Source organism: Pristiophorus japonicus, chromosome 3 (assembly GCF_044704955.1).
Source record: "Pristiophorus japonicus isolate sPriJap1 chromosome 3, sPriJap1.hap1, whole genome shotgun sequence".
In the NCBI taxonomy this organism is placed as follows: Eukaryota; Metazoa; Chordata; class Chondrichthyes; family Pristiophoridae; genus Pristiophorus; species Pristiophorus japonicus.
Genome location: NC_091979.1, coordinates 126,106,558 through 126,130,430, shown reverse-complemented (window position 1 = coordinate 126,130,430; position 23,873 = coordinate 126,106,558). Strand labels below are relative to the sequence as shown.

Sequence of the window (23,873 nt, the reverse complement as noted above, 5' to 3'; positions counted from 1 at the left end):
TTGAAAACATTTTTTGTGATTACCCTGGTCTAGATTATCAGATCTGGCTAAGTAAAGCATATGCAATGTATCTTTCCTACTATTAAGCCTGAGAAATAACTTTTTTCTATTCTATCCAGATTTTAAAGCTCCTTTGTGAAAAATGCACCATGCAGTGCAGTACCGAGCCACACTGGCCAGGCAGGTCTGAGTTCTAGTTCCCGATACTGAATTAAATATGCTCATGCAGGGCAGCAGTGAGTGGTGCTGCAGCACCCTTAGGTTAAACATGGAGTGGAGAGGGGGAGGAGAAAATAAAACAGCCTTGAACATTAGCCAAGAAGACAGGGCTCACCGACAACAACCTCTTCGATTAAATAGCTTGCCAACAAAGTCTAGGCTCATACATGAATAATAATAAAAGGGATATTATTGCTCTTTATACAATAGAGGCAAGCAATAATGATTACTTTGCATATTGAAAGATTGAGAAAGTTCAACTTTTCTTTGGAAAACAGACTTTGAGGTGACCAAATTTAAATATATGAGTGGTTTGAATGTCAGTGCATGCAAGTTAAAAATTAGGAAGTTAGGAGCAAAGTGGACTGAACTTAAAAACTGCTCAACATACACAAGTTTTAACTTTTAATTTTAAAATAGAAGAACTATGACATGGCCTACTCTATGAATACATACCTTGAAATTTTCTCAAATAACCTAGATGTGAAGTGTGATTCCTTGGATCATTTGGGGCATAATTTGCTTACCTGGGTTACAGTCTGTCAGGAGTGAGCAAATAGAAAGTAGAACCTTTGAAATGGTCAGAGCTGGGCTCCAGTTGTCTTTCAGAATGTCCAGACATATTACTCCCTGACTGTTGATATTGCAGTGATAGATCCTGGTCCGGAAAGTTACCTGAAGATAACATGCAAAGACAAACAGTTGTTCTTTATAGCAAACAGAACATTTAACAATGCTGTCAATGGTGACACACGTTATATGTAAATTATGTCACTAACTAATGCTCATCTTTCGGGCTGTAAAGGATAAATAACCTCCAGAGGAAGGAACATGGGTTGAGGTGACAAGAAGAAAGGGATAAGAAATGTAATCTACAAAGAGAGGCGGTTGTAGCAACAGTCTTAAATTTCCAGGAATATTTATTCTCATAAACCACATGAAGTAAAGCAGTTATGAAATGAGTTGCACATTTGCCTTGTTCGGAATGCAATTTCAAAATATGCAACTGGTTGCAGTATTACCACCAACCTATAGAAATAAAAACAGAAGCTAATGGAAATTCAGAGCATACCTGTTAGCATCTGAAGTGAATAGACATGTTATGATGTATTGGGCAGGTATCCTTCATCAGATGGATAGAATGGGACAGCATTTCCAGGGAGCAGGTTGTTTCTTGGGGTGAGGATGGGATCTCAACAAGTCAGAACACACTGTCCTAGCCGTTGAAGCCTTTTTAAATACTGTTCATCAGTAATATCAGTTCTGAGGAAGGGTTTACACCTAAACCGTCAAATCATCGGTGTTCTTGCGACAGATGCTGCTGACCTGCTGTTTTTCTGCCTTTACATCATAACTGGATGTAAATAGGTAAAGACTGAATAAGGGGGAAAACAGGACAGAATCTAGGCAAGAGGATTTAGAATAGATAATAGGAAATTATCCTTTAGAGGTATCTTAACTTCAACTATGTAGCCTTTCATCTCAAAACTTCTTTCCTTACATATTCAGTGCAACATTCAATAAGTGCTGTATTCTCTTCATATTACAGTAACTCATTGAAATATTTCTGTCGCAAGCAGACAATGAGAGCAAGGTCAATGAATTCAGGAATGATTGCTTAGGAAATATAAAAATAAACATAAGTGCTGGGAATAATTGCTTGCCAGCTATTAAAATAGAAATGTGAATGAGTATCATGCTCAATTAGTACACCCAGATAGACTGCAAATAAGATTAACATATTTGTTCAACAGTAAAATTGGTTCAAGCGTATTTACAACAACAACTTGTATTTATATAGCGCCTTTAATGTAGTGAAATGTCCCAAGGTGCTTCACAGGGGTATTGAGATTTAAAAACTTGACACTGAGCCGCACAAGGAGAAATTAGGGCTTGGTCAAAGAGGTAAGTTTTAAGGAGCATCTTGAAGGAGGAAAGAGAGGTAGAGAGATGGAGAGGTTTAGGCAGGGAATTCCATAGCTCAGGGCCATAGCAGCAGAAGGCACGGCCACCGATGGTTGAGTGATTATTATCAGGGATGCTCAAGAGGGCAGAATTAGAGGAGCGCCGACATCTCGAGGGAGTTGTGGGGCTGGAGGAGATTACAGAATCAAGGAGGGGCAGAGGCCATGTAAGGATTTGAAAACAAGGATGATAATATTGAAATCAAGGTGTTGCTTAACCAGGACTTTGTGGCGGGGACTGAAAACAATGGCTTCGGTCTTTCCAATATTCAGAACTGGATGTCGGATAAGCAGTCTGACAATTTAGAGACCGAGGAGGGGTTAGAGAAGTGGTAATGAGGTAGAGCTGGGTGTCATCAGCGAACTTGTGGAAAATGACGCTGTGTTTTCGGATGATGTCGCCAAGGGGCAACACATAGATGAGAAATAGGAAGGGGCGAAGGAAAGATATTTGGGGGACACCAGAGGTAACTATGCGGGGACGGGAAGAGAAGCCGTTGCAGGTAATTCTCTGGCTACAATTAGATAGAATGGAACCAGGCGAGTGCAGTACCATCCAGCTGGACGACGGTGGAGAGGCCTTGGCGAAGGATGGTGTGGTCAACCACGTCAAAGGCTGCAGACAAGTCAAGAAGAACGAGGAGGGATAGTTTGCCTTTGTCACAGTCACAAAGGATGTAATTTGTGACTCTGATGAGAGCAGTTTCAGTCCTGTGGTGGGCACGGAAACCAGATTGGAGGGATTCAAACATGGAATTGCGAGAAAGATGGGTACAGATTTGGGAGGTGACAACACGTTCAAGGACTTTGGAGAGGAAAGGGAGGTTGGAGATGGGGCAGAAGTTTGAAAGCACAGAGGGGTCGAGGGTTGGATTTTTGAGGGGAGGGGGCGATGAGGGCAGATTTGAGGGAGAGGGGGCAGTACCTGAGGAGAGAGAGAACCGTTAATAATGTCAGCTAACATGGGAGCCAGAAAAGGAAGTTGGGTGGTCAGCAGTTTGGTGGGAATAGTGTCAAGGGAGCAGGAAGTGGGTCTCATGGACAGGATGAGCTCGAAAAGATCATGAGGGGAAATTGGAGAGAAACAGGGGAAAGATGTGTGGTCAGAGCTGGGGCATAACTCTTGGTCTTTATTTCCTTCAGCTCCCACTTATCTTTTGGACACCAAAGTGTTTTTTTTTAAATTGACTGTTTAATGTGTTGAATTGTTTTAATTTGAATTTAGGTGCAGTTACAGTGATTAAATGGGTCACATTATATGATCGTCAGAAACAGAACAAAAATCTAGATAAGTACGGATTTAAGCAGGACATTTCCTAGCATTAAAATTAAAAAATTTTTTTGAATTTGTATCTGATCTGTAGAGATTGGACAAAGTATGTAAAATGTCATGTTACTCTGGAAAGTGCAATTCCATTCAGGAAATGCCAATTGAAAATTAATTCTCAATTTATTTGCACAGAGTGGGACTAATTGAATAGCTCTTTCAAAGAGTCACGATTAACCAAATGATCTCTTCTGTGCTGTAAGATGCTATGATTCTATTTTTAGAATGCTCGCTGTATTCTTTAACAAATGAATCAAAATACCATTTATTACAAATTATCAATAAAGATGCAAAAAGTAAATGTTGGAGGAAATTATTCTGCAAATTTTATAAGTCAAGAACTGTGATGTTGTAAAATGGAAGATGAAAACAGACTACACTGGTCTGGATTTTGTGGTGGCAATGATGACAAAACGGTCAGCGTTCGTTGTCATTACCCCTCAAACTAAACGTAATTTCAGGATTTAGCGCATGCGCAGATAAACGTGGAAATCCTGAAGTGAAGTCAGTCAGTCAGTTGTTCCCTGCACCGCCAGAGGCTGTGCTTTGGAACTCCTCATAGCCGACAATCAGTGAAATCACTTGAACTAATGAAAACTTCCCTCTACCACTCTAATATTACTGTTAAACACCCCATGGAATAGGTGCAACTTGGGGGTTTGACGACATATTGACTGCTTAAAAACTGTGTATCTGAAAAAAAATTTTATATTTGCGGAATGTCAAATTTATCCATGATAAAAAAATTACTAGATTTTAAAAAAGAAACAATATTTTAACATTTAAAAAAAATTATATTTCAGCGTCTACGTTAACCACATGTGTATGTCTCAATCTTTATTTCGCTCTTTAAATTTTTTCTTAAAGTGAATTGATAATCATTGCTTTTTATTTCCTGGTTTGCTATCTGAGAATTCTTGAATGTGATTGGTTGCTTAGACAGCTTGATGACATCACTGTTTATGTACATTGGGAGAATTGCCTTTTGACAGCACTACAATCAAATTAATTGAGAAAACTAAAGTTTTCGCCACAGAGATTGAGAACACTTTATGGGCAGCGGCGATCGTCATCACTTCACCGCTGACCACAAATTCCAGGCCAATGAATGCATACATTTATACAGAATTTAGTATATTACATTAAACTTGGTGAAAAGTGGTTGTTTTTGTAAATATCCCTTAAAATGATCACAACCGCAAACCCATGTTTCCTATGATACAGAAGTATTCGGCAACAGGTCACCCAACTTTACAGTATCATTTTAAATTTTAGACTAACCATTCAGAAACCATTGGAATATTGTACACCAAACTATACAACTATTTGAAAATGTATTTAGATAAATTTCATGAAGTATCAAGCATTACCTTTGGTGGTTTGAATGGATAGTCAGATGAGAAAGTGATGTCCAGAAAAAAAACACCTCCCTCATAAACTGAACCAGGAGGACCTAGTATGGTAGATCGCCACTCATATATATTGTCGCCTTTTGGACCAGCACTGAAATAAATCCATTAAAAGTATGTTAAACATATTATTTGCAACATTTCAGAAGAGTTAACCCCCATGAATGTAGTCTTTTTGTTCTTAGCGAGCTTAACAAATCAATACATCAAGGCTTTAATTTTTTTAATATACAAGTATAGCTCCTGCATATGCTATTGTACACAACTAGATTTGACTGCAATATCTTGTGCCACAAGCAAAAATTGTGATCAGTTTCAAATGGGTTTAAACAATGGATAGACAAGACATGTGAACAAACTCTCCACAAGCTCAGATAAATTATCTGTCTAATGATCCACAAGCATGTTGCATGAACCGAGTTTCAAACCCCATATCCTCACCATCACAAAGACCATTTACTTCTATCTCCACAACATTGCTCATCTCCTCCCTTACTTCAATTCCTTCTCTGCAAAATCCTATACATACCTTTTTCATCTTCAGAGTCACCTACCTCAACGCTCTTCCTTGCTGGCTTTCCACGTACTGCCTTCCATAAACTCCAAACTGTCTAAAATTTTACTGCACATATCCCATCCTATGCTAAACCTCATCTCATTCTCCCTGCATTCATGTTCTCATTGACCTAAATTATCTCTCTCCCCATTCCTCTTGTCTCACCCTAACCCTTTGCCAGACCAATAATGGCAGAGTCTTCAGCAACCCAAGTTGTACTCTCCAATTTTCTCTCTACATCTGCCTCGATACATATTTATCCTCCTTTAGAAGGCTCCTCCAATCCCATCTCTTTGACCGAGCTTTTGGACAGCTTGCCTAATTCTTTATGACATATGTTAAAATTACACAGTAATGACACTGAATTTTGTCACAATACCTATGATAGATAATGCTGCTGACCATTATGATGTTCCAATACAGAAAAGCAAATATACTTCAGTTTATTCATTGCAGATTGTAACTGTGGCAATCTAAAATGTACTGTATTATAAAAGCTACTTCGAGCAATCAATATCTTAAAGGAAAATACTCCACTGTGTATGTGTGATGTGTGAGAGTTATATGCATGTGCTTGCACTCTATAGCCAAAAGAATAATACACCACATAAATACTATTTGGTGTTTATACATGGATATCACACACACACACACACACACTCATTCACAGGCACCTACAACTGAACAGTGACATTTCCAACTGATCCCACCATCCAGGATAACCTTTGATCAATTACAAACAAATGAAATTCACAGGCAAGAAAAGACCAGCTGGACTACCAAGCCTACCCCACAGCATGATGGCCAGAGCATCATGACAAACACTTTATCTCTCCTCCCCGTCCACCCAGGAAAAAACTTAGAGTCTGTAAAGCAATCAAGCAAGGGAAGGAAACTGCTATCGTCAATGACTCGTCACAATCACAAATAACTAAAAACTTACCCCATAACTAGAAATACCTTTCGATGACATGTCAAGTTTCCTTTCAAAGATATGCAGTGACTCCATACAAGTCTTGGCAGCTTATTCCAGAGGGCAAAGGTTGGGGGAAAAAAACTTCCTGGCAGTTCACCCAACAAGTTTGAGAGATGTGACCTCAAATTCAATCATCCCAATTCAAAACCAGACAGGTCCATCGTTTTAACAATTTCAAGTCATATCCCCCCCAAGCCATATCTGTAACTTTTGGAGCCAATTCCAAAAGCTAAGAGGTCTGAGATTTGGTGACATCCTGGTCATAATCCTTTCCAGAGAGTTGATATAGAAACAATAAGATCATGGCTGATCATTCACCTCAGTACCCCTTTCCTGCTTTCTCTCCATTCCCATTGATCCCTTTAGCCGTAAGGGCCATATCTAACTTCCTCTTGAATATATCTAACGAACTGACATCAACAACTCTCTGCTGTAGAGAATTCCACAGATTCACAATTCTCTGAGTGAAGAAGTTTCTCCTCATCTCGGTCCTATATGGCTTACCCCTTATCCTTAGACTCTGACCCCTGGTTCTGGACTTCCCCAACATTGGGAACATTCTTCCTGCATCTAACCTGTCCAGTCCTGTCAGAATTTTATATGTTTCTATGAGATCCCCTCTCATTCTTCTAGACTCCAGTGAATACAGGTGCAGTCGATCCAGTCTCTCCTCATATGTCAGTCCTGCCATCCCGGGAATCAGTCTGGTGAACCTTCGCTGCACTCCCTCAATAGCAAGAACGTCCTTCCTCAGATTACGTGACCAAAACTGAACACAATATTCCAGGTGAGGCTTCACCAAGACCCTGTACAACTGCAGAAAGACCTCCCTGCTCCTATACTCAAATCCCCTAGCTATGAAGGCCAACATGCCATTTGCCTTCTTCACCGCCTGCTGCACCTGCATGCCAACTTTCAATGACTGATGTACCATGACACCCAGGTCTCGTTGCACCTCCCCTTTTCCTAATATGCGGCATTCAGATAATATTCTGCCTTCATGCTTTTGCCACCAAAGTGGATAACCTCACATTTATCCACATTATACTGCATCTGCCATGCATTTGCCCACTCACCTAACCTGTCCAAGTCACCCTGCAGCCTCTTAGCATCCTCCTCACAGCTCACACTGCCACCCAGCTTAGTGTCATCTGCAAACTTGGAGGTAGTACACTCAATTCCTTCATCTAAATCATTGATGTTTATTGTAAATAGCTGAGGTCCGAGCACTGAGCCCTGCGGCACCCCACTAATCACTGCCTGCCATTCTGAAAAGGACCCGTTTATCCTTACTCTCGGCTTCCTGTCTGACAACCAGTTCTCTATCCACGTCAATACATTACCCCCAATACCATGTGCTTTAATCTTGCACACCAATCTCTTGTGTGGGACCTTGTCAAAAACTTTTTAAAAGTCCAAATACACCAAATCCACTGATTCTCCCTTGTCCACTCTACCAGTTACATCCTCAAAAAATTCTAGAAGATTTTTCAAGCATGATTTCCCTTTCATAAATCCATGCTGACTTGGACTGATCCTGTCACTGCTTTCCAAATGCACTGCTATTTCATCTTTAATAATTGATTCCAACATTTTCCCCACTACCGATGTCAGGCTAACCGGTCTATAATTCCCCGTTTTCTCTCTCCCCCCCCCATTTTTTAAAAAAAGTGATGTTACATTAACTACCCTCCAGTCCATAGGAACTGATCCAGAGTTGATAGACTGTTGGAAAATGACCACCAATGCATCCACTATTTCTCGGGTCACTTCCTTAAGTACTCTGGGATGCAGACTATCAGGCCCTGGGGATTTATCGGCCTTCAATCCCATCAATTTCCCTAACACAATTTCCTGACTAATAAGGATTTCCTTCAGTTCTTCCTTCTCGCTTGATCCTCGGTCTCCTAGTATTTCCGGAAGGTTATTCGTGTCTTCCTTTGTGAAGACAGAACCAAAGTATTTGTTCAATTAGTCTGCCATTTCTCTGTTCCCCATTATAAATTCACCTGATTCTGACTGCAAGGGACCTACGTGTGTCTTCACTAATCTCTTTCTCTTCACATATCTATAGAAGCTTTTGCAGTCAGTTTTTATGTTCCTAGCAAACTTCCTCTCATACTCTTTTTTCCCCTCCTAATTAAACACTTTGTCCTCCTCTGCTGGATTCAAAATTTCTCCCAGTCCTCAGGTTTGCTGCTTTTTCTGACCATATCCTTTCAAATGATGGGACCCAAACTAGAACCTCATATAATCAAAGTATTTTACCCTATTTTGTACTCTCTAATGCTCGCGAGACTGCCTAAAGTCCTATGTGCTTTCCCTAAGTCACCTCACATTGCTTGGTCAACTTAAAAAATTATATAGCAACAGGAACCGAAGAAAACCACGACAATGAAGTCCAAGTCACATCCACATCTCTGTCAGAAATGCCAACAGCACGAGAAAGGGTCCACTGCATTTTTTTCTCTCCATCTCACCATCCCAAAGTCATCCATTAAGCAATAAAAGAGGGCAATTACATCAAGTGACAACATTTTTAATTTCAAAGTCCCAGTACTATATTTTTTTGTTCTGAAAAAGTAGAAAATTAATTCAAAAGAGTGACAAACTAGTCTCCTGCAATTCATTACATTAACTCCCAACTTTTACTGCTGCCTGCATTTTATGAGCCGAGTGAACAGAATCTATCCTGCATTGCAACTTTCACCATCAGCCAATAGATGGTGCTTTTATTCCTTCTCCGTGGCTGAAATGGGGACCATACCAGCACTGTACTTGGTTTTGTACAATTAGACAGCCTAACAAGATGCATCTATAAGTAGCCGGTATTTCAAAATCTGGTCTTCTTGATTGTTGGGAACAAAAGATGTGAAGGAATTGTTCTACGTACCAGCAGCAGAACTGCAGTATTCCCATAATTGAACGCAAACCTGACAAATTGGGTTTAGCAAATGGTAGTTAACTATATATTACAACAACTGGACCCAAAAGACAGCTTCACTGTTATATGCAGACCATCCAGATTGATGCAGTCTACAAGAACATAAGAATAAGGAGCAGGAGCAGGCCATTCGACCCCTCGAGCTTGCTCCACCATTCCAATGAGATCATGGCTGATCTTCTACCTCAACTCCACTTTCCTGCACTATCCCCATATCCCTGGATTCCCTTAAATCCAAAAATCTGCCAATCTCGGTCTTGAATATACTCAAAGACAGAGCCTCCATAGTCCTCTGCGGGAGAGAATTCCAGAGATTCATCACCCTCTGAGTGAAGAAGTTTCTCCTCATCTCAGTCCTAAATGGCCAACCCCTTATTCTGAAACTGTGACCTTTGGTTCTTGACTCCTCAGCCAGAGGAAACATCCTCCCAGCATCTACCCTGTCAAGCCCTATAAGAATTTTGTGTGTTTCAATAAGATCACCTCTCATTTAGAGAATATAGGCCAAGTCTATTCAACCTCTCCTCATAGGACAATCCCCCCCATCGCAGGAATCCGTCTGGTGAACCTATTGCGATGTTACTTAAGTAGATCATGATATAAAAATGATGCTCCTCTGTTCATAAGGTATAGAAAACTCAGAACTGTGTTAGAGGAAGAAAATGGGAGGATGCCATCTTTGAAAATCTCGTGATCTTTGTTGCTTTGGATTGTATTGAGTCCAGGAGGTAAGGTGTTTTTTGCAACCGGGCATCACTTGGTCATACAGATTTCATAGATGACTCAAATGGCCAACAGTAACAGAAGGCCACAGTTTGTTAAGATTTCCACTTTCTACCACTTTTCATATCCTCCTCCTTATCTGCTGCAGCTGTGACTCAGTGGGTAACACCCTTGCCTCTGGAGTTGTGGTTCCAAGTCCCACTCCAGAGACATGAGTCCGAAAATCTAGCTTCACACTCCAGTACAGTACTGAGGGAGTGCTGTACTGTCAGAGGTGCCATCTTTTGGATGAGACGTTGAACTGAGATCCCGTGTGCCCTCAAGTGGACGTAAAATATCCCAAGGCACTATTTTCAAAGAAGAGCAAGGGAGTGCTCCCTGGTGTCCTGGCCAATATTTATCCCTCAATCAACATCACTAAAAAAAAACCAAATGATTCAGTCATTATCACTTTATGGTTTGTGGGACCATTCTGTGTGCAAATTGACTGCCACATTTCCTACATTACAACAATGACTATAATTCAAAAAAACATAATTGGCAATAAAGCGCTTTGGGACACCCTGAGGTTGTGAAAGGCACTATATAAATGCAAGTCTTTCTTTTTACTTTCAATGCAGATAAAATGAGATTTTCAAGTTAAGGAGCTGAATTTATCACTTGAAGGATAGAAAGCATTTGAGAATGCATGACGATATTCAAAAAGGAGAATAAAAAAAACCCCAGAAAACTCAATGGTGGCAGCTTGTAATGCTGTGCAAGTAAAAAAAAAGTGTGTTTTCAAGATAGAAATTGAAATAAATTAAATTTAAAAAAATTAAAAATATGCTCGCGCCAAAACGAAACACCAGTATTCTAGGGACATACGGCCGACAAAATAAACTTAAAAATAATTTATTGGTTGTAAAGGACTTTGGGAAGTTCCTGAGGACAAATCTGTTTGTTCTTTCTCACTGGTCAGGTCCAGTATACAATCCTGCACACTGCAACTGAAACAGTAAGCAAGAAATGTGTTGAACCCTTAACATTAATTAAGACACCTTGAAGGAAAGACCATCATTCTACTGTAAGAGCGACCAGAATACTTTGACAAACATAATACTGAGTATTGATGCCATCCTGCTAAATACTTAAGGAAGGTAGGAAAATCTAGTTCCAAAGCAATTCATAGAATTGTTTTCTCCATGCATTTTTTTTTTTAAAGCAGCCAATTTGATGCGATTTGGGCGAGTACGTAATTCTCAAATGATCTGACGACGAAGCATTTACTCAGAGCATACTTCTGATAATCCTTTCCCAAACATTTAGGAACCAACCAGGGGGAAGAGAAATACAAAGCTTGTTGCTACAGTGTGACACAAAGTTGTTTGATGTGGATTCCTTCCCACAGGGAAACAACTCAGCATCAGCTATACTGGCAAGGGAAGGTAGTGTCGAAAGTTTGTGTTTTCTCTAAAAAAAAAAGCAGGACATACGAAATAGGAGCACGAGTAGGCCATTTGGCCTGCTCTGCCATTTAATAAAATCGTGGCTGATCTGATCATGGACTCAGCTCCACTTCACTGCCCGCTCCCCATAATCCTTTCTTCCCTTATCGCTCAAAAATCTGTCTATCTCCACCTTAAAAATATTTAACGACCCAGCCTCCACAGCTCTCTGGGGCAGAGAATTCCACAGATTTACAACCCTCAGAAGAAATTCCTCCTCATCTCAGTTTTTAAATGGGCGGCCCCTTATTCTGAGACTATGTCTCCTAGTTTTACTTTCCCCTATGAGAGGAAATATCCACCTCGTCAAGCCCCCTCATTATCTTATAACTTTCAATAAGATCACCTCTCATTCTTCTGAACTCCAACGCATACAGGCCCAACCTGCTCAATCTTTCTTCACAAGTCAACCCCTTCATCTCAGGAATCAACCTTCTTTGAACAGCCTCCAATGCAAGTATATCCTTCCTTAAATAGAGACCAAAACTGTATGCAGTACTCCAGGGTGTGACCTCACCAATACCCTGTACAGTTGTAACAGGACTTCTCTGCTTTTATAATCTATCCCCCTTGCAATAAAGGCCAACATTCCATTTGCCTTCCTGGTTATTTGCTGTATCTGCATACTAACTTTGTGTGTTTCATGCACAAGGACCCCCAGGTCCCTCTATACTGCAGCATTGTGCAATTTGTCTCCATTTAAATTATAATTTGCTTTTTTATTTTTTCTGCCAAAGTGGATAACCTCACATTTTCCCACATTATACTCCATCTGTCAAATTTTTGCCCACTCATTTAGCCTGTCTACATCCCTTTGCAGATTTTGTGTGTCCTCCTCGCAACTTGCTTTCCCCCACCCATCTTTGTATCATCAGCAAACCTGGCTACATTACACTTGGTCCCTTCATTCAAGTCATTAACATAGATTGTAAATAGTGAGGCTCCAGCACCAATCCCTGTGGTAACTTACTAGTTACTGTTTTCCAACCGGAAAATGACGCCATTTATCCCGACGCTCTGTTTTCTGTTAGTTAGCCAATCCTCTATCAGTGCTAATATATTACCCCCAACCCCATTAATTTTTATCGTGTGCAGTAACCTTTTATGTGGCACCTTATCGAATGCCTTCTGGAAATCCAAATACACCACATCCACTAGCTCCCCCTTATCCACAATGCTCATTACATCCTCAAAGAACTCCAGCAAATTTGTCAAACAGGATTTCCCTTTCATAAAATTATGTTGACTCTGACTGATTAAATCATGCTTTTCCAAATGTCCTGCTTATGCTTCCTTAATAATGGACTCTAGCATTTTCCCAACGACAGCTGTTAGGCTAACTGGTCTATAGTTTCCTGCTTTCTGTCTGCCTTCTTTTTTTAAATAGGAGTGTTACATTTGCGGTTTTCCAATCCACTGGGACCTCGCCAGAATCCAGGGAATTTTGGTAGATTACAACGAACGCATCCACTATCTCTGCAACCACTTAAAAAAAAAATGCTAGGATGCAAGCCATCAGGTCCAAGGGACTTGTCTGCCTTTAGTCCCATTATTTTACCGAGTACTATTACTTTAGTGACAGTGATTGTATTAAGTTCCTCCCTCCCTATAGCCCCTTGATTATCCACTATTGGGATGTTTTTAGTGCCTTCTACCATGAAGATCGATACAAAATATTTGTTCAAAGCCTCTGCCATTTCCCTATTCCCCATTATTCATTCCCCAGTCTCATCCTCTAAGGGACCAATGTTTACTTTAGTTACTCTCTTCCTTTTTACGTACCTGTAGAAACTCTTACTAGCTGTTTTTATATTTCGTGCTAGTTTGCTTTCATAATTTATCTTCCCTCTCTTTATGATGTTTTTAGTCGTTCTTTGCTGGCTTTTAAAAGTTTCCCAATCCTCTGACCTCCCACTAGTCTTGGCCACTTTGTATGCCCTCGTTTTCAATTTGATACCATCCCTTATTTCCTTAGTTAGCCACGGATGGTTATCCCTTCTCTTACATTCTTTCCTTCTCATTGGAATATATTTTTGTTGAGAGTTATGAAATATCTCCTTAAATGTCAGCCATTGCTCATCAACCATCGCACACTTCAATCTATTTTCCCAGACCACTTTAGCCAACTCTGCCTTCATACCTTTGTTGTCTCCTTTGTTTAAGCTTAGGACACTGATTTGAGATTCACCTTTCTCACATTCCAACTGAATTTGAAATTCAACCAGGCTATGGTCACTCATTCCTAGAGGATCCTTTACTAGGAGATCATTTATTAATCCTGTCTCATTACACAGTACCAGATCTAAGACAGCCTGCTTCCTGGTTGGTTCTGCAATGCACTGTTCAAGGAAACTATCCCGGATACACTCTATGAACTCTTCCTCAACGGTACCCTGACCAATTTGCTTTGTCCAATGAATATGAAGGTTAAAATCGCCCATGATTATTGCTGTTCCTTTTTTACAAGCCTCCATTATTTTTTGATTTACACACAGTCCAACAGAGTAGCTACTGTTCGGGGGCCTACAAACTACGCCCACCAGCAACTTTTCCCCATTATTCCTGATCTCCACTCAAACTGATTCAACATCTTGATCTTCTGAGCCAATATCATTTCTCACTAACACACTGATCTCATCCTTTATTAACAGAGCAGCCCCACCTTCTTTTCCTTTGTCTGTCCTTCCAAATTGACAAATAACTCTGAATATTTAGTTCCCAGCCATGGTCACCTTGCAACCACATCATACCCATTTGTTACGAATGCTGCGCGCATTCAGATAAAGAGCTTTTAAATTTGCTTTTACACCATCTTTTCCTGCTTTGGCCCCACTTTCTGATACACTTTTCTGTTTATACATTCTGTCCCTTCCTGTCACGCTCTGGTTTTCATTTCCCCCAGTGCTACCCTGCTCTATTGCCTTCTCCTTATTCTTTGATTTTTGAAATTTCTGCACACCTGAACTCTCCGTTCCACTAATTAGTTTAAAGCCCTCTCGACAGCCCGAGTTATTCGATTCGCCAGGACCCTGGTCCCAGCACAGTCTAAGTGGAGTCCTTCACAACGGAACAGCGCCCTCTTACTTCAGTACTGGTGCCAGTGCCCCACGAACCAAAATCCATTTCTCCCACACCAGTCTTTGAGCCACGTGTTAAACTCTGATCATATTTATCCTATGCAAATTTGCTCGTGGCTCAGGTAGTAATCCAGAGATTATTACCTCTGTGGTTCTGCTTTTGAATTTGGCCCCTAGCTGCTCATAATCCCTCGGCAGAACCCCTTTCATTGTACTATGTATGTCGTTGGTACCCACGTGGATCACGACAACTGGATCTTGCTCCCTCCCACTCCAAGTTCCTCTCCAGCCCAGAGGAGATGTCCTTAACCCTGGCACCGGGTAAGCAACAGGAACTTTAGGACTCACGTTCTAGGCTGCTGAGAACAGTATCTATCTCCCTAATGATAGTGTCCCCTACCACTACAACGTTTCTTTTTACTCCCCACACTTGAATGGCCCCTTGTACCACGGTGCTGTGGTCAGTTTGCTCATCCTCCCTGCAGTCCCTGCTCTCGTCCACACAGGGAGTAGGAGCCTTGAACCTGTTGGACAAGAGCAAGGCCCGAGGCTCCTCCAGCACTATATCCTGAGTCCCTATACCTTCCTCACTCGTAGTCACACCCTCCAGGCAGCGGGAGTTCGTGAGTCGGCGAGAGGCAGCGTGGGGAGGCCTATAAAAAGGCCCAGCATAGGTGAGTCGGCGAGAGGCAGCGCGAGTTCGTGAGTCGGCGAGAGGCCAACTGGTGCAGCTGCAGCAGGAAGAGAAGGCAAAAAAGTAGAAGGAAATCAAAAGGTGACGTCACAGCCAAGGGGTAAGTGATTGTTAAGTAGTTTTTCTTTTTCTTTTCTAGATCAGTAAGCAACCTTTAGCATTGCTGTTGCCAAATTAAGTTAATCTAAGGGCATGGCAGGATAGCTCAGACGCATGTTATGCTCCTTCTGTATTATGTGGGGAGTCAGGGACGCTTCTGGTGTCCCTGACGACTACGTGTGCAGGAAGTGTATCTGCCTCCAGCTCCTGACGGACCACATTGCGGCATTGGAGCTGCGGGTGGATTCACTCTGGTGCATGCACGATGCGGAGAATGATGTGAATAGCACGTTTAGCGAGTTGGTCTTACCGCAGGTAAAGTGTACACAGCCAGATGGTAAATGGGTGACCAGCAGGAAGAGCAGCACAAGGAAGGTAGTGTGCAGGGGTCCCCTGTGGTCTTCACCCTGCAAAACAGATACACCGCTTTGGGTACTGTTGAGGGAGATCACTAATCAGGGGGGAAGCAGCAGCAGCCAAGTTCATGGCACCATGGGTGGCTCTGCTGTACAGGAGGTCAGGAAAAAGAGTGGGAGAGCTATAGTGATAGGGGATTCGATTGTAAGGGGAATAGATAGGCGTTTCTGCAGCCGCAACTGAGACTCCAAGATGGTATGTTGCCGCCCTGGTGCAAGGGTCAAGGATGTCTCTGAGTGGGTGCAGGACATTCTGAAAAGGGAGGGTGAACAGCCAGTTGTCGTGGTGCATATAGGTACCAACGATATAGGTAAAAAACGGGATGAGGTCCTACAAGACGAATTTAAAAGTAGGACCTCAAAAGGGAGCAATCTCAGGATTGCCACCAGTGCCACATGCTAGTCAGAGTAGGAATCGCAGGATAGCTCAGATGAATATGTGGCTTGAGGAGTGAAGTGGTGCAAGAGGGAGGGATTCAATTTCCTGGGACATTGGAACCGGTTCTGGGGGAGGTGGGACCAGTACAAACCGGACGGTCTGCACCTGGGCAGGATTGGAACCAATGCCCTAGGGGGAGTGTTTGCCAGTGCTGTTGGGGAGGAGTTAAACTAACATGGCAGGGGGATGGGAACCTATGCAGGGAGACAGAGGGAAATAAAATGGAGGCAGAAGCAAATGATAGAAAGGAGAATAGTAAAAGTGGAAGGCAGAGAAACCTAAGGCAAAAAACAAAAAGGGCCACATTACAGCAAAATTCTAAAGGGGCAAAGTGTGCTAAAAAGGCAAGCCTGAAGACTCTATGCCTCAATGCAAGGAGTATTCGGAATAAGGTGGATGAATTAACTGCGCAGACAGCAGTTAACGAATATGATGTAATTGGCATCATGGAGACATGGCTCCAGGATGACCAAGGCTGGGAACTCAACATCCAAGGGTATTCAGCATTTAGGAAGGATAGACAGAAAGAAAAATGAGGCAGGGTGGCGTTGCTGGTTAAAGAGGAAATTAATGCAATAGTAAGGAGGGACAGTAGCCTGGATGATGTGGAATCGGTATGGGTGGCGCTACGGAATACCAAAGGGCAGAAAACACGAGTGGGAGTTGTGTACAGACCACCAAACAGGAGTAGTGAGGTTGGGGACAGCATCAAACAAGAAATAAGGGATGTGTGCAATAAAGGTACAGCAGTTATCATGGGCGATTTTAATCCACATATTGATTGGGCGAACAAAACTGGTAGCAATGCGGTGGAGAAGGATTTTCTGGAGTGTATTACGAATGGTTTACTAGACCAATATGTCGAGGAACCAACTAGAGAGCTGGCCATCCTAGACTGGGTGATGTGTAATGAGAAGGGATTAATTAGCAATCTTGTTGTGCGAGGCCCCTTGGGGAAGAGTGACCATAATATGGTAGAATTCTTTATTAAGATGGAGAGTGACACAGTTAATTCAGAAACTAGAGTCCTGAACTTAAGGAAAGGTAACTTCGACGGTATGAGGCGTGAAGTGGCTAGAATAGACTGGCAAAGGATACTTAAAGGGTTGACGGTGGATAAACAATGACAAACATTTAAAGATCACATGGTTGAACTTCAGCAATTGTACATCCCTGTCTGGAGTAAAAATAAAACGGGGAAGGTGGCTCAACCATGGCTAACAAGGGAAATTAAGGATAGTGTTAAAGCCAAGAAAGAATCATATAAATTGGCTAGAAAAAGCAACAAACCCGAGGACTGGGAGAAATTTAGAATTCAACAGAGGAGGACTAAGGGTTTAATTAAGAGGGGAAAAATAGGAGTACAAGAGGAAATTTGCAGGGAACATAAAAACTGACTGCAAAAGCTTCTATAAATATGTGAAGAGAAAAAGATTAGTGAAGACAAACGTAGGTCCCTTGCAGTTGGATTCAGGTGAATTTATAATGGGGAATAAAGAAATGGCAGACCAATTGAACAAATACTTCGGTTCTGTCTTCACGAAGGAAGACACAAATAACCTTCCGAATGTACTCGGGGACAGTGGGTCTAGTGAGAAGGAGGAACTGAAGGATATCCTTATTAGGCGGGAAATTGTGTTCGGGAAATTGATGGGATTGAAGGCCGATAAATCCCCGGGGCCTGATAGTCTGCATTCCAGAGTACTTAAGGAAGTAGCTCTAGAAATAGTGGATGCATTGCTGACCAATTTCCAACAGTCTATCGACTCTGGATCAGTTCCTATGGACTGGTGGGTCGCTAATGTAACAGCACTTTTAAAAAAAGGAGGGGAGAGAAAAAGCGGGCAATTATAAACTGGTTAGCCTGACATCAGTAGTGTGGAAAATGTTGGAATCAATCATTAAGGATGAAATAGCAGTGCATTTGGAAAGCAGTGACAGGATCGGACCAAGTCAGCATGGATTTATGAAAGGGAAATCATGCTTGATGAATCTTCTCGAATTTTTTGAGGGTGTAACTTGCAGAGTGGACAAGGGAGAACCAGTGGATGTGGTGTATTTGGACTTTCAAAAGGCTTTTGACAAGGTCCCGCATAAGAGATTGATGTGAAAAATCAAAGCGCATGGTATTGGGGGTAACGTACTGACGTGGATGGAGAACTGGTTGGCAGACAGGAAGCAGAGAGTCGGGATAAACGGGTCCTTTTCAGAATGGCAGGCAGTGACTAGTGGAGTGCTGCAGGGCTCAGTGCTGGGACCCCAGCTCTTCACAATATACATTAACGATTTAGATGAAGGAATTGAGTGTAATATCTCCAAGTTTGCGGATGACACTAAACTGGGTGGCGGTGTGAGCTTTGAGGAGGATGCCAAGAGGCTGCAGGGTGACTTGGACAGGTTAGGTGAATGGGCAAATGCGTGGCAGATGCAGTATAATGTGGATAAATATGAGGTTATCCATTTTGGGGGCAAAAACACGAAGGCAGATCATTATCTGAATGGCGGCAGATTAGGAAAAGGGGAGGTGCAACGAGACATGGGTGTCATGGTTCATCAGTCACTGAAAGTGGGCATGCAGGTACAGCAGGCGGTGAAGGCGGCAAATGGTATGTTGGCCTGCATAGCTAGGAGATTTGAATATAGGAGCAGGGAGGTCTTACTGCACTTGTACAGGGCCTTAGTGAGGCCTCACCGGAATATTGTATACAGTTTTGGTCTCCTAATCTGAGGAAGGACGTTCTTGCTATTGAGAGAGTGCAGCGAAGGTTCACCAAACTGATTCCAGGGATGGCTGGACTGTCATATGAGCAGAGACTGGATCAACTGGGCCTTTATTTACCGGAGTTTAGAAGGATGAGAGGGGATCTCATAGAAACGTATAAGATTCTGACGGGACTGGACAGGTTAGATGCAGGTAGAATGTTCCCGATGATGGGGAAGTCCAGAACCAGGGGACACAATCTTAGGATAAGGGGTAAGCCATTTAGGACTGAGATGAGGAGAAGCTTCTTCACTCAGAGTTGTTAACCTATGAAATTCCCTGCTGCAGAGAATTGTTGATGCCAGTTCATTGGATATATTCAAGAGGGAGCTAGATATGGCCCTTACGGCTAAAGAGATCAAGGTGTATGGAGAGAAAGCAGAAAAGGGGTATTGAGGGAATGATCAGCCATGATCTTATTGAATGGCCGAATGGCCTACTCCTGCACTTATTTTCTACGTTTCTATGTTTCCTGTCCCCGACCATGGATCGAATTTAAATTAATTAAGGTAATTGGTGTGACTCGGTCCTGGATCGCGGCGTCTCGGTAACTCTCCCAGTCACTGATGTGTCATAGTGTCTGCAGCTCGGATTCCAGCTCATTAACGTGGAGCCGAAGTTCCTCAAGCTGCAGACACTTGCTGCAGATGTGGTCACCGTGGACCTCAATGGTGTCCACCAGTTTCCATATGCAACAGCAGAAACACATCACCTGCCCTGCCATCTCTAATGTATTCAATTAGTTTAGATTTGAAGTTTTGAATGTTTCGTTTATAATCCCAGCTCTTAATTTGAACCAATGCCCAAGAGAAAAAATATGACCAATCCACCAGTTAATGAAATATCACTTACCCATTTGTACTTAAAAAATTTTTTATTTTAATCTTCCTCCTCTTCTCAGAATTCTCACTCTTTCCAAATTCCTGAATAAACCACTGTGTTTAACTCCACTCCGTTTAAGACTTCTCTGTGCCAATCTTCCTCAATAGAACTCAAATAGTCAGCCCTCTGCATACCAAGATGGATACATTCCAATTCTGAAGTTGCACAAATGTATGCATTATCACAACCAACGGGTCCCAAAATTAAAACTTAACCAAAACATTTAATTGCTGCAGCTCTGGACAGAAAAAACTCAAACGTAAATGTCTGTGGGGCATGTCACGTCACAACAGCAAGAGTATTCTGACGTTGTGTTCGGAACATGAAAATCACTAATAAAATTTTAAGGCATGCAATAAAATGACAAGTATTTATGTAGCACCTTTAACGTTGTAAAACGTCCCAAGGCGCTTCACAGTAGTGTTATAAAACACAATTTGACATCAAGCTGGATAAGGAGAAATTAGGGCAGATGACCAAAAGCTTGGTCAAAGAGGTAGGTTTTAAGGAGCATCTTAAAGAAGGAAAGAGAGGTTGAGAGGCGGAGAGGTTTAGGGAGGGAATTCCAGAGCTTAGGGCTTTGGCAGTTTAAGGCACGGCCACCAATGGTTGAGTGATTAAAATCAAGCGCCTAGAATTTAGATGACGCAGATATCTCTGGAGGGGGGGGCGGGGGGGGTGTTGTGAGGTTGAAGAAGATTACAGAGATAGGGAGGGGAGAGGCCGTGGAGGGATTTGAAAACAAGAATGAATTTTTAAAAATAAATCAGGGCATTTATTAACCGGGAGCCTATGTAGGTTAGCGAGCACAGGGGTGATGGGTGAACATGACTTGATGAGAGTTAGGATATGGGCAGCAGAGCTTTGGATGACTTCTGGTTTACGTAGGGTAGAACGTGGAAAGCCAGCTGTGAGTTGGAATAATCAAGTCTAAAGATAACAAAGGCATGGGCTGAGGCAGGGGCGGAGACGGGCGATGCTCGAGGTGGAAATAGGCGGTCTTAGTAATGCCGTGGATATGCAGTCAGAAGCTCATTTCAGGGTCAAATATGAAACCAAAGTTGCGAACAGTCTCGTTCAGCCTCAGACAGAATCTAGGGAGAGGGATGGAGTTGGTGTTGAGGGAACGGAGTTTGTGGTGGGGACCAAAGACAATGGTTTCTGTCTTCCCAATATTTAATTGGGAACATTTTACAGCAAGTTGAGCTGAACTTGAGGTCTGGATTGGGCAAGTTTCTTCAAAACGTTTTTGGTAGCAGTTGCTTCCCAGTCCTGAGAAACAGGGCAACAGGTATTTCAATATATCACTTAACTATTGGTGCGCTTAAGTATACTGATTTTCATCAAACACTTCAAAACAGAGCACATAATTAGAAATAGGACAAAGAACTAATCTTTTCTGCTCATTTAACCTCCACAACAATGGAACAATGACAACTTGCATTTATATAGCACCTCTAACGTAATAAAATGTCCCACAGCTCTTCACAGGAGCGTTATCAAACAGAGCCACAAGGAGATATCATAACAGCTGACCAAAAGCTTTGTCAAGGAGAGTCTTAACGAAAGATAGGGAGAGAGGTTTAGGAGGGAATTCCAGAGCTTCGGGTCTAAGCAATGGAAGCCACAGCTGCCAATGGTGGAGTGTAATATCGAGTATGCGCAAGAGGCCAGAAATTGGAGCAGCGCAGAAATCTCGGAGGGTTGTAGAGCTGAAAGAGGTTAGAGAGCTAGGGAAGGGTGAGGCCACAGAGGGATGTGAAAACAAGGATCAAAATGTTTTAATTGAGACATTGCCAGACTGTCAGTGTACATGGCTGATAGGGAAACGGGATTTGGTGCAAGTTAGGATATAGGTAGCAGAGTTTTGGATGAGCTCAACTTTATGTCGGGTGCAAGATGGGAGGCTAGCCAGGAAAGCTTTGGAGTCTGGAGTCTAAGGGCTCAAGTTTTGGCCCGAGTTGCTCCTATTTTTTTGGAGCAACTAGTTTAGAATGGAGTATCTTAGAAATTGCAATTCTCGGCATTTAGTTTGTTCCAGTTCTAGTCAGTTAGAATACTTTCATTTTGGAACATATTTTTTTCCCCAAAAGGGGGCGTGTCCAGCAACTTACGCCTGTTTTGCAAGTTTCGGCAGCGAAAATTTACTCCAAACTAACTTAGAATGGAGTATGTGTAGATTTTTGTATGCTCAGACAAACCTTGCCTACATTTTAGAAATTAGGCGTAGGGAATGAGAGATGGGGGAGGAAAATTTACAAACATTAAACATTTCACTTCTACAAATAAAAAGCCATCAATAATAAATGATAAATCAATCAAAATAAAATGAAAATAAATAAAAAAGTTATTTCTAAACACCTACTGCAGCACCGGGAGCCCTCCAACAACGTGCTGGGACGCGCACCACCCACCCCCACTGCCGTGTCTCTGTCTTGTCAGTGTCTGTGTTTCTGACAGCGAGGGGTGGGGAGAGGGAGGGAGAGGAGAGGAGGGAGGAGGGAGGAAGGGAGAGAGAGGAGGGAGGGAGGAGAGGCTGAACGGGCCGGGCCGCCCCTGACACTTTGGGCGGGGCCCACTCCCTGCGAGATGCTGGGTGGGGGGGGCGGGGGGGAAAGAGGGGGAAGGCTGAACGGGAGGGAGGGAGCTGAAGTGGGCAGGGAGGGGGAGGGGGGGGGAAGAAAGAGGGGGCTGAACGGGAGGGAGGTCCAGTCCGATCTTTGCCTGGTGGGCCCTTTCGGCCAGGGCTAGGGTCGGGCCCCTGCCACGCAGCCTCGGGGGCCTGGAGCTACTGCACATGCGTGCACACTCCAGCACGCATGTGCAGAGGTCCCGGCACTGTTTTCAGCGCTGAGATCTGGTTCCGCTCTTGACTCCTTGTGCTGCGCCACGCTGAGCACGAAGATGTCCGGAGGAGACCAGAGAATCACAAGGTAAGTTTTCTGCGCCCTTTTTCTTCCAAAAAGTCAGCGCACCTTATGGAGATGCGCCGTTTTTCCAAAGGGCGGAAACTTTGGCCCTAAATGCTCAAGTCTGGAGGTCACAAAGGCATGGATGAGGGTTTCAACAGCAAACTTCAATTATCTGCCATATTGGAGGGGCCACATACTTGCCAGTCTTTTCCAACAGCACTCAAGTCCATTGGTTTTGCTGGCTGACAAGATCATATGGTGCTGCAAAGCTGATCCTCCAGTGAAACGCTCCTTAATGTGCCTGCCAAACCCACACGAACCAAATAGCAATTAAAAAACAATCCTGATCCAAAATGCACCCTACATAAGTGGTGAGTGCGGAAGTCAATGGTCGAATTTTGCGGTCGGTATGGTGGTGTACTCAGAGTACGCCAGCATAGCTCCTTGGAAATCCACCGCAAGTTCGAATTCCACATGTGCATGCTCGGAATCTGGAACTTGGGGTCTGTCAACGTACGTACTGACAGGCCATCAGCACGTGCCACGAAAAAGCAATCGCTGGCACAGCATTGGGGTATTTGCCAACAACTGGCCAGCAATTGCACGTGGAAATGTTACGGTTGATGCAAACGAACAGGCACAGAGGGCCTGTTTGCATCAGCATATGGAGATATCTAAGGCAGTAAACACTTTCCGATTGTAAATTATACACAGTATCAAAGGAGTTTCTGCAAATATTGGCCCGGATTACAGTTTTAATGATGCCTAAAATTATCAAAAAATTAAATTGAGTGAGGTTCATGGAATAAAGGTAATTACGACTAAAATTTCAATTCCATAAATTGTAATTAAATCAGATTTTGGATTCCATGACATCACAATGATTACAATGGAATTCTGCTGTATGATTGGAGCTCACGTGATGCCAGGTACGCTTCTGCACTGCCTGCATCCCTGGGCCATTATGTTGCCCTTTGCCTCGCAGCCT

General features: G+C 42.7%; 1 protein-coding gene across 3 annotated transcripts in view; it reads right to left on the bottom strand.

Moving 5' to 3' along the window:
* Positions 1–23,873, bottom strand: part of ube2e3 (ubiquitin-conjugating enzyme E2E 3 (UBC4/5 homolog, yeast)) — a 193,736-nt gene that overhangs the window by 18,277 nt on the left and 151,586 nt on the right. For all 3 annotated transcript variants that reach the window (XM_070875797.1, XM_070875799.1, XM_070875798.1), the window contains exons 4-5: positions 4,881–5,013; positions 747–894 (exon numbers count right to left, since the gene is read on the bottom strand). In XM_070875797.1, coding sequence (XP_070731898.1) covers positions 747–894; positions 4,881–5,013 — 281 coding nt within the window. The remainder of the gene's footprint in view (positions 1–746; positions 895–4,880; positions 5,014–23,873) is intronic.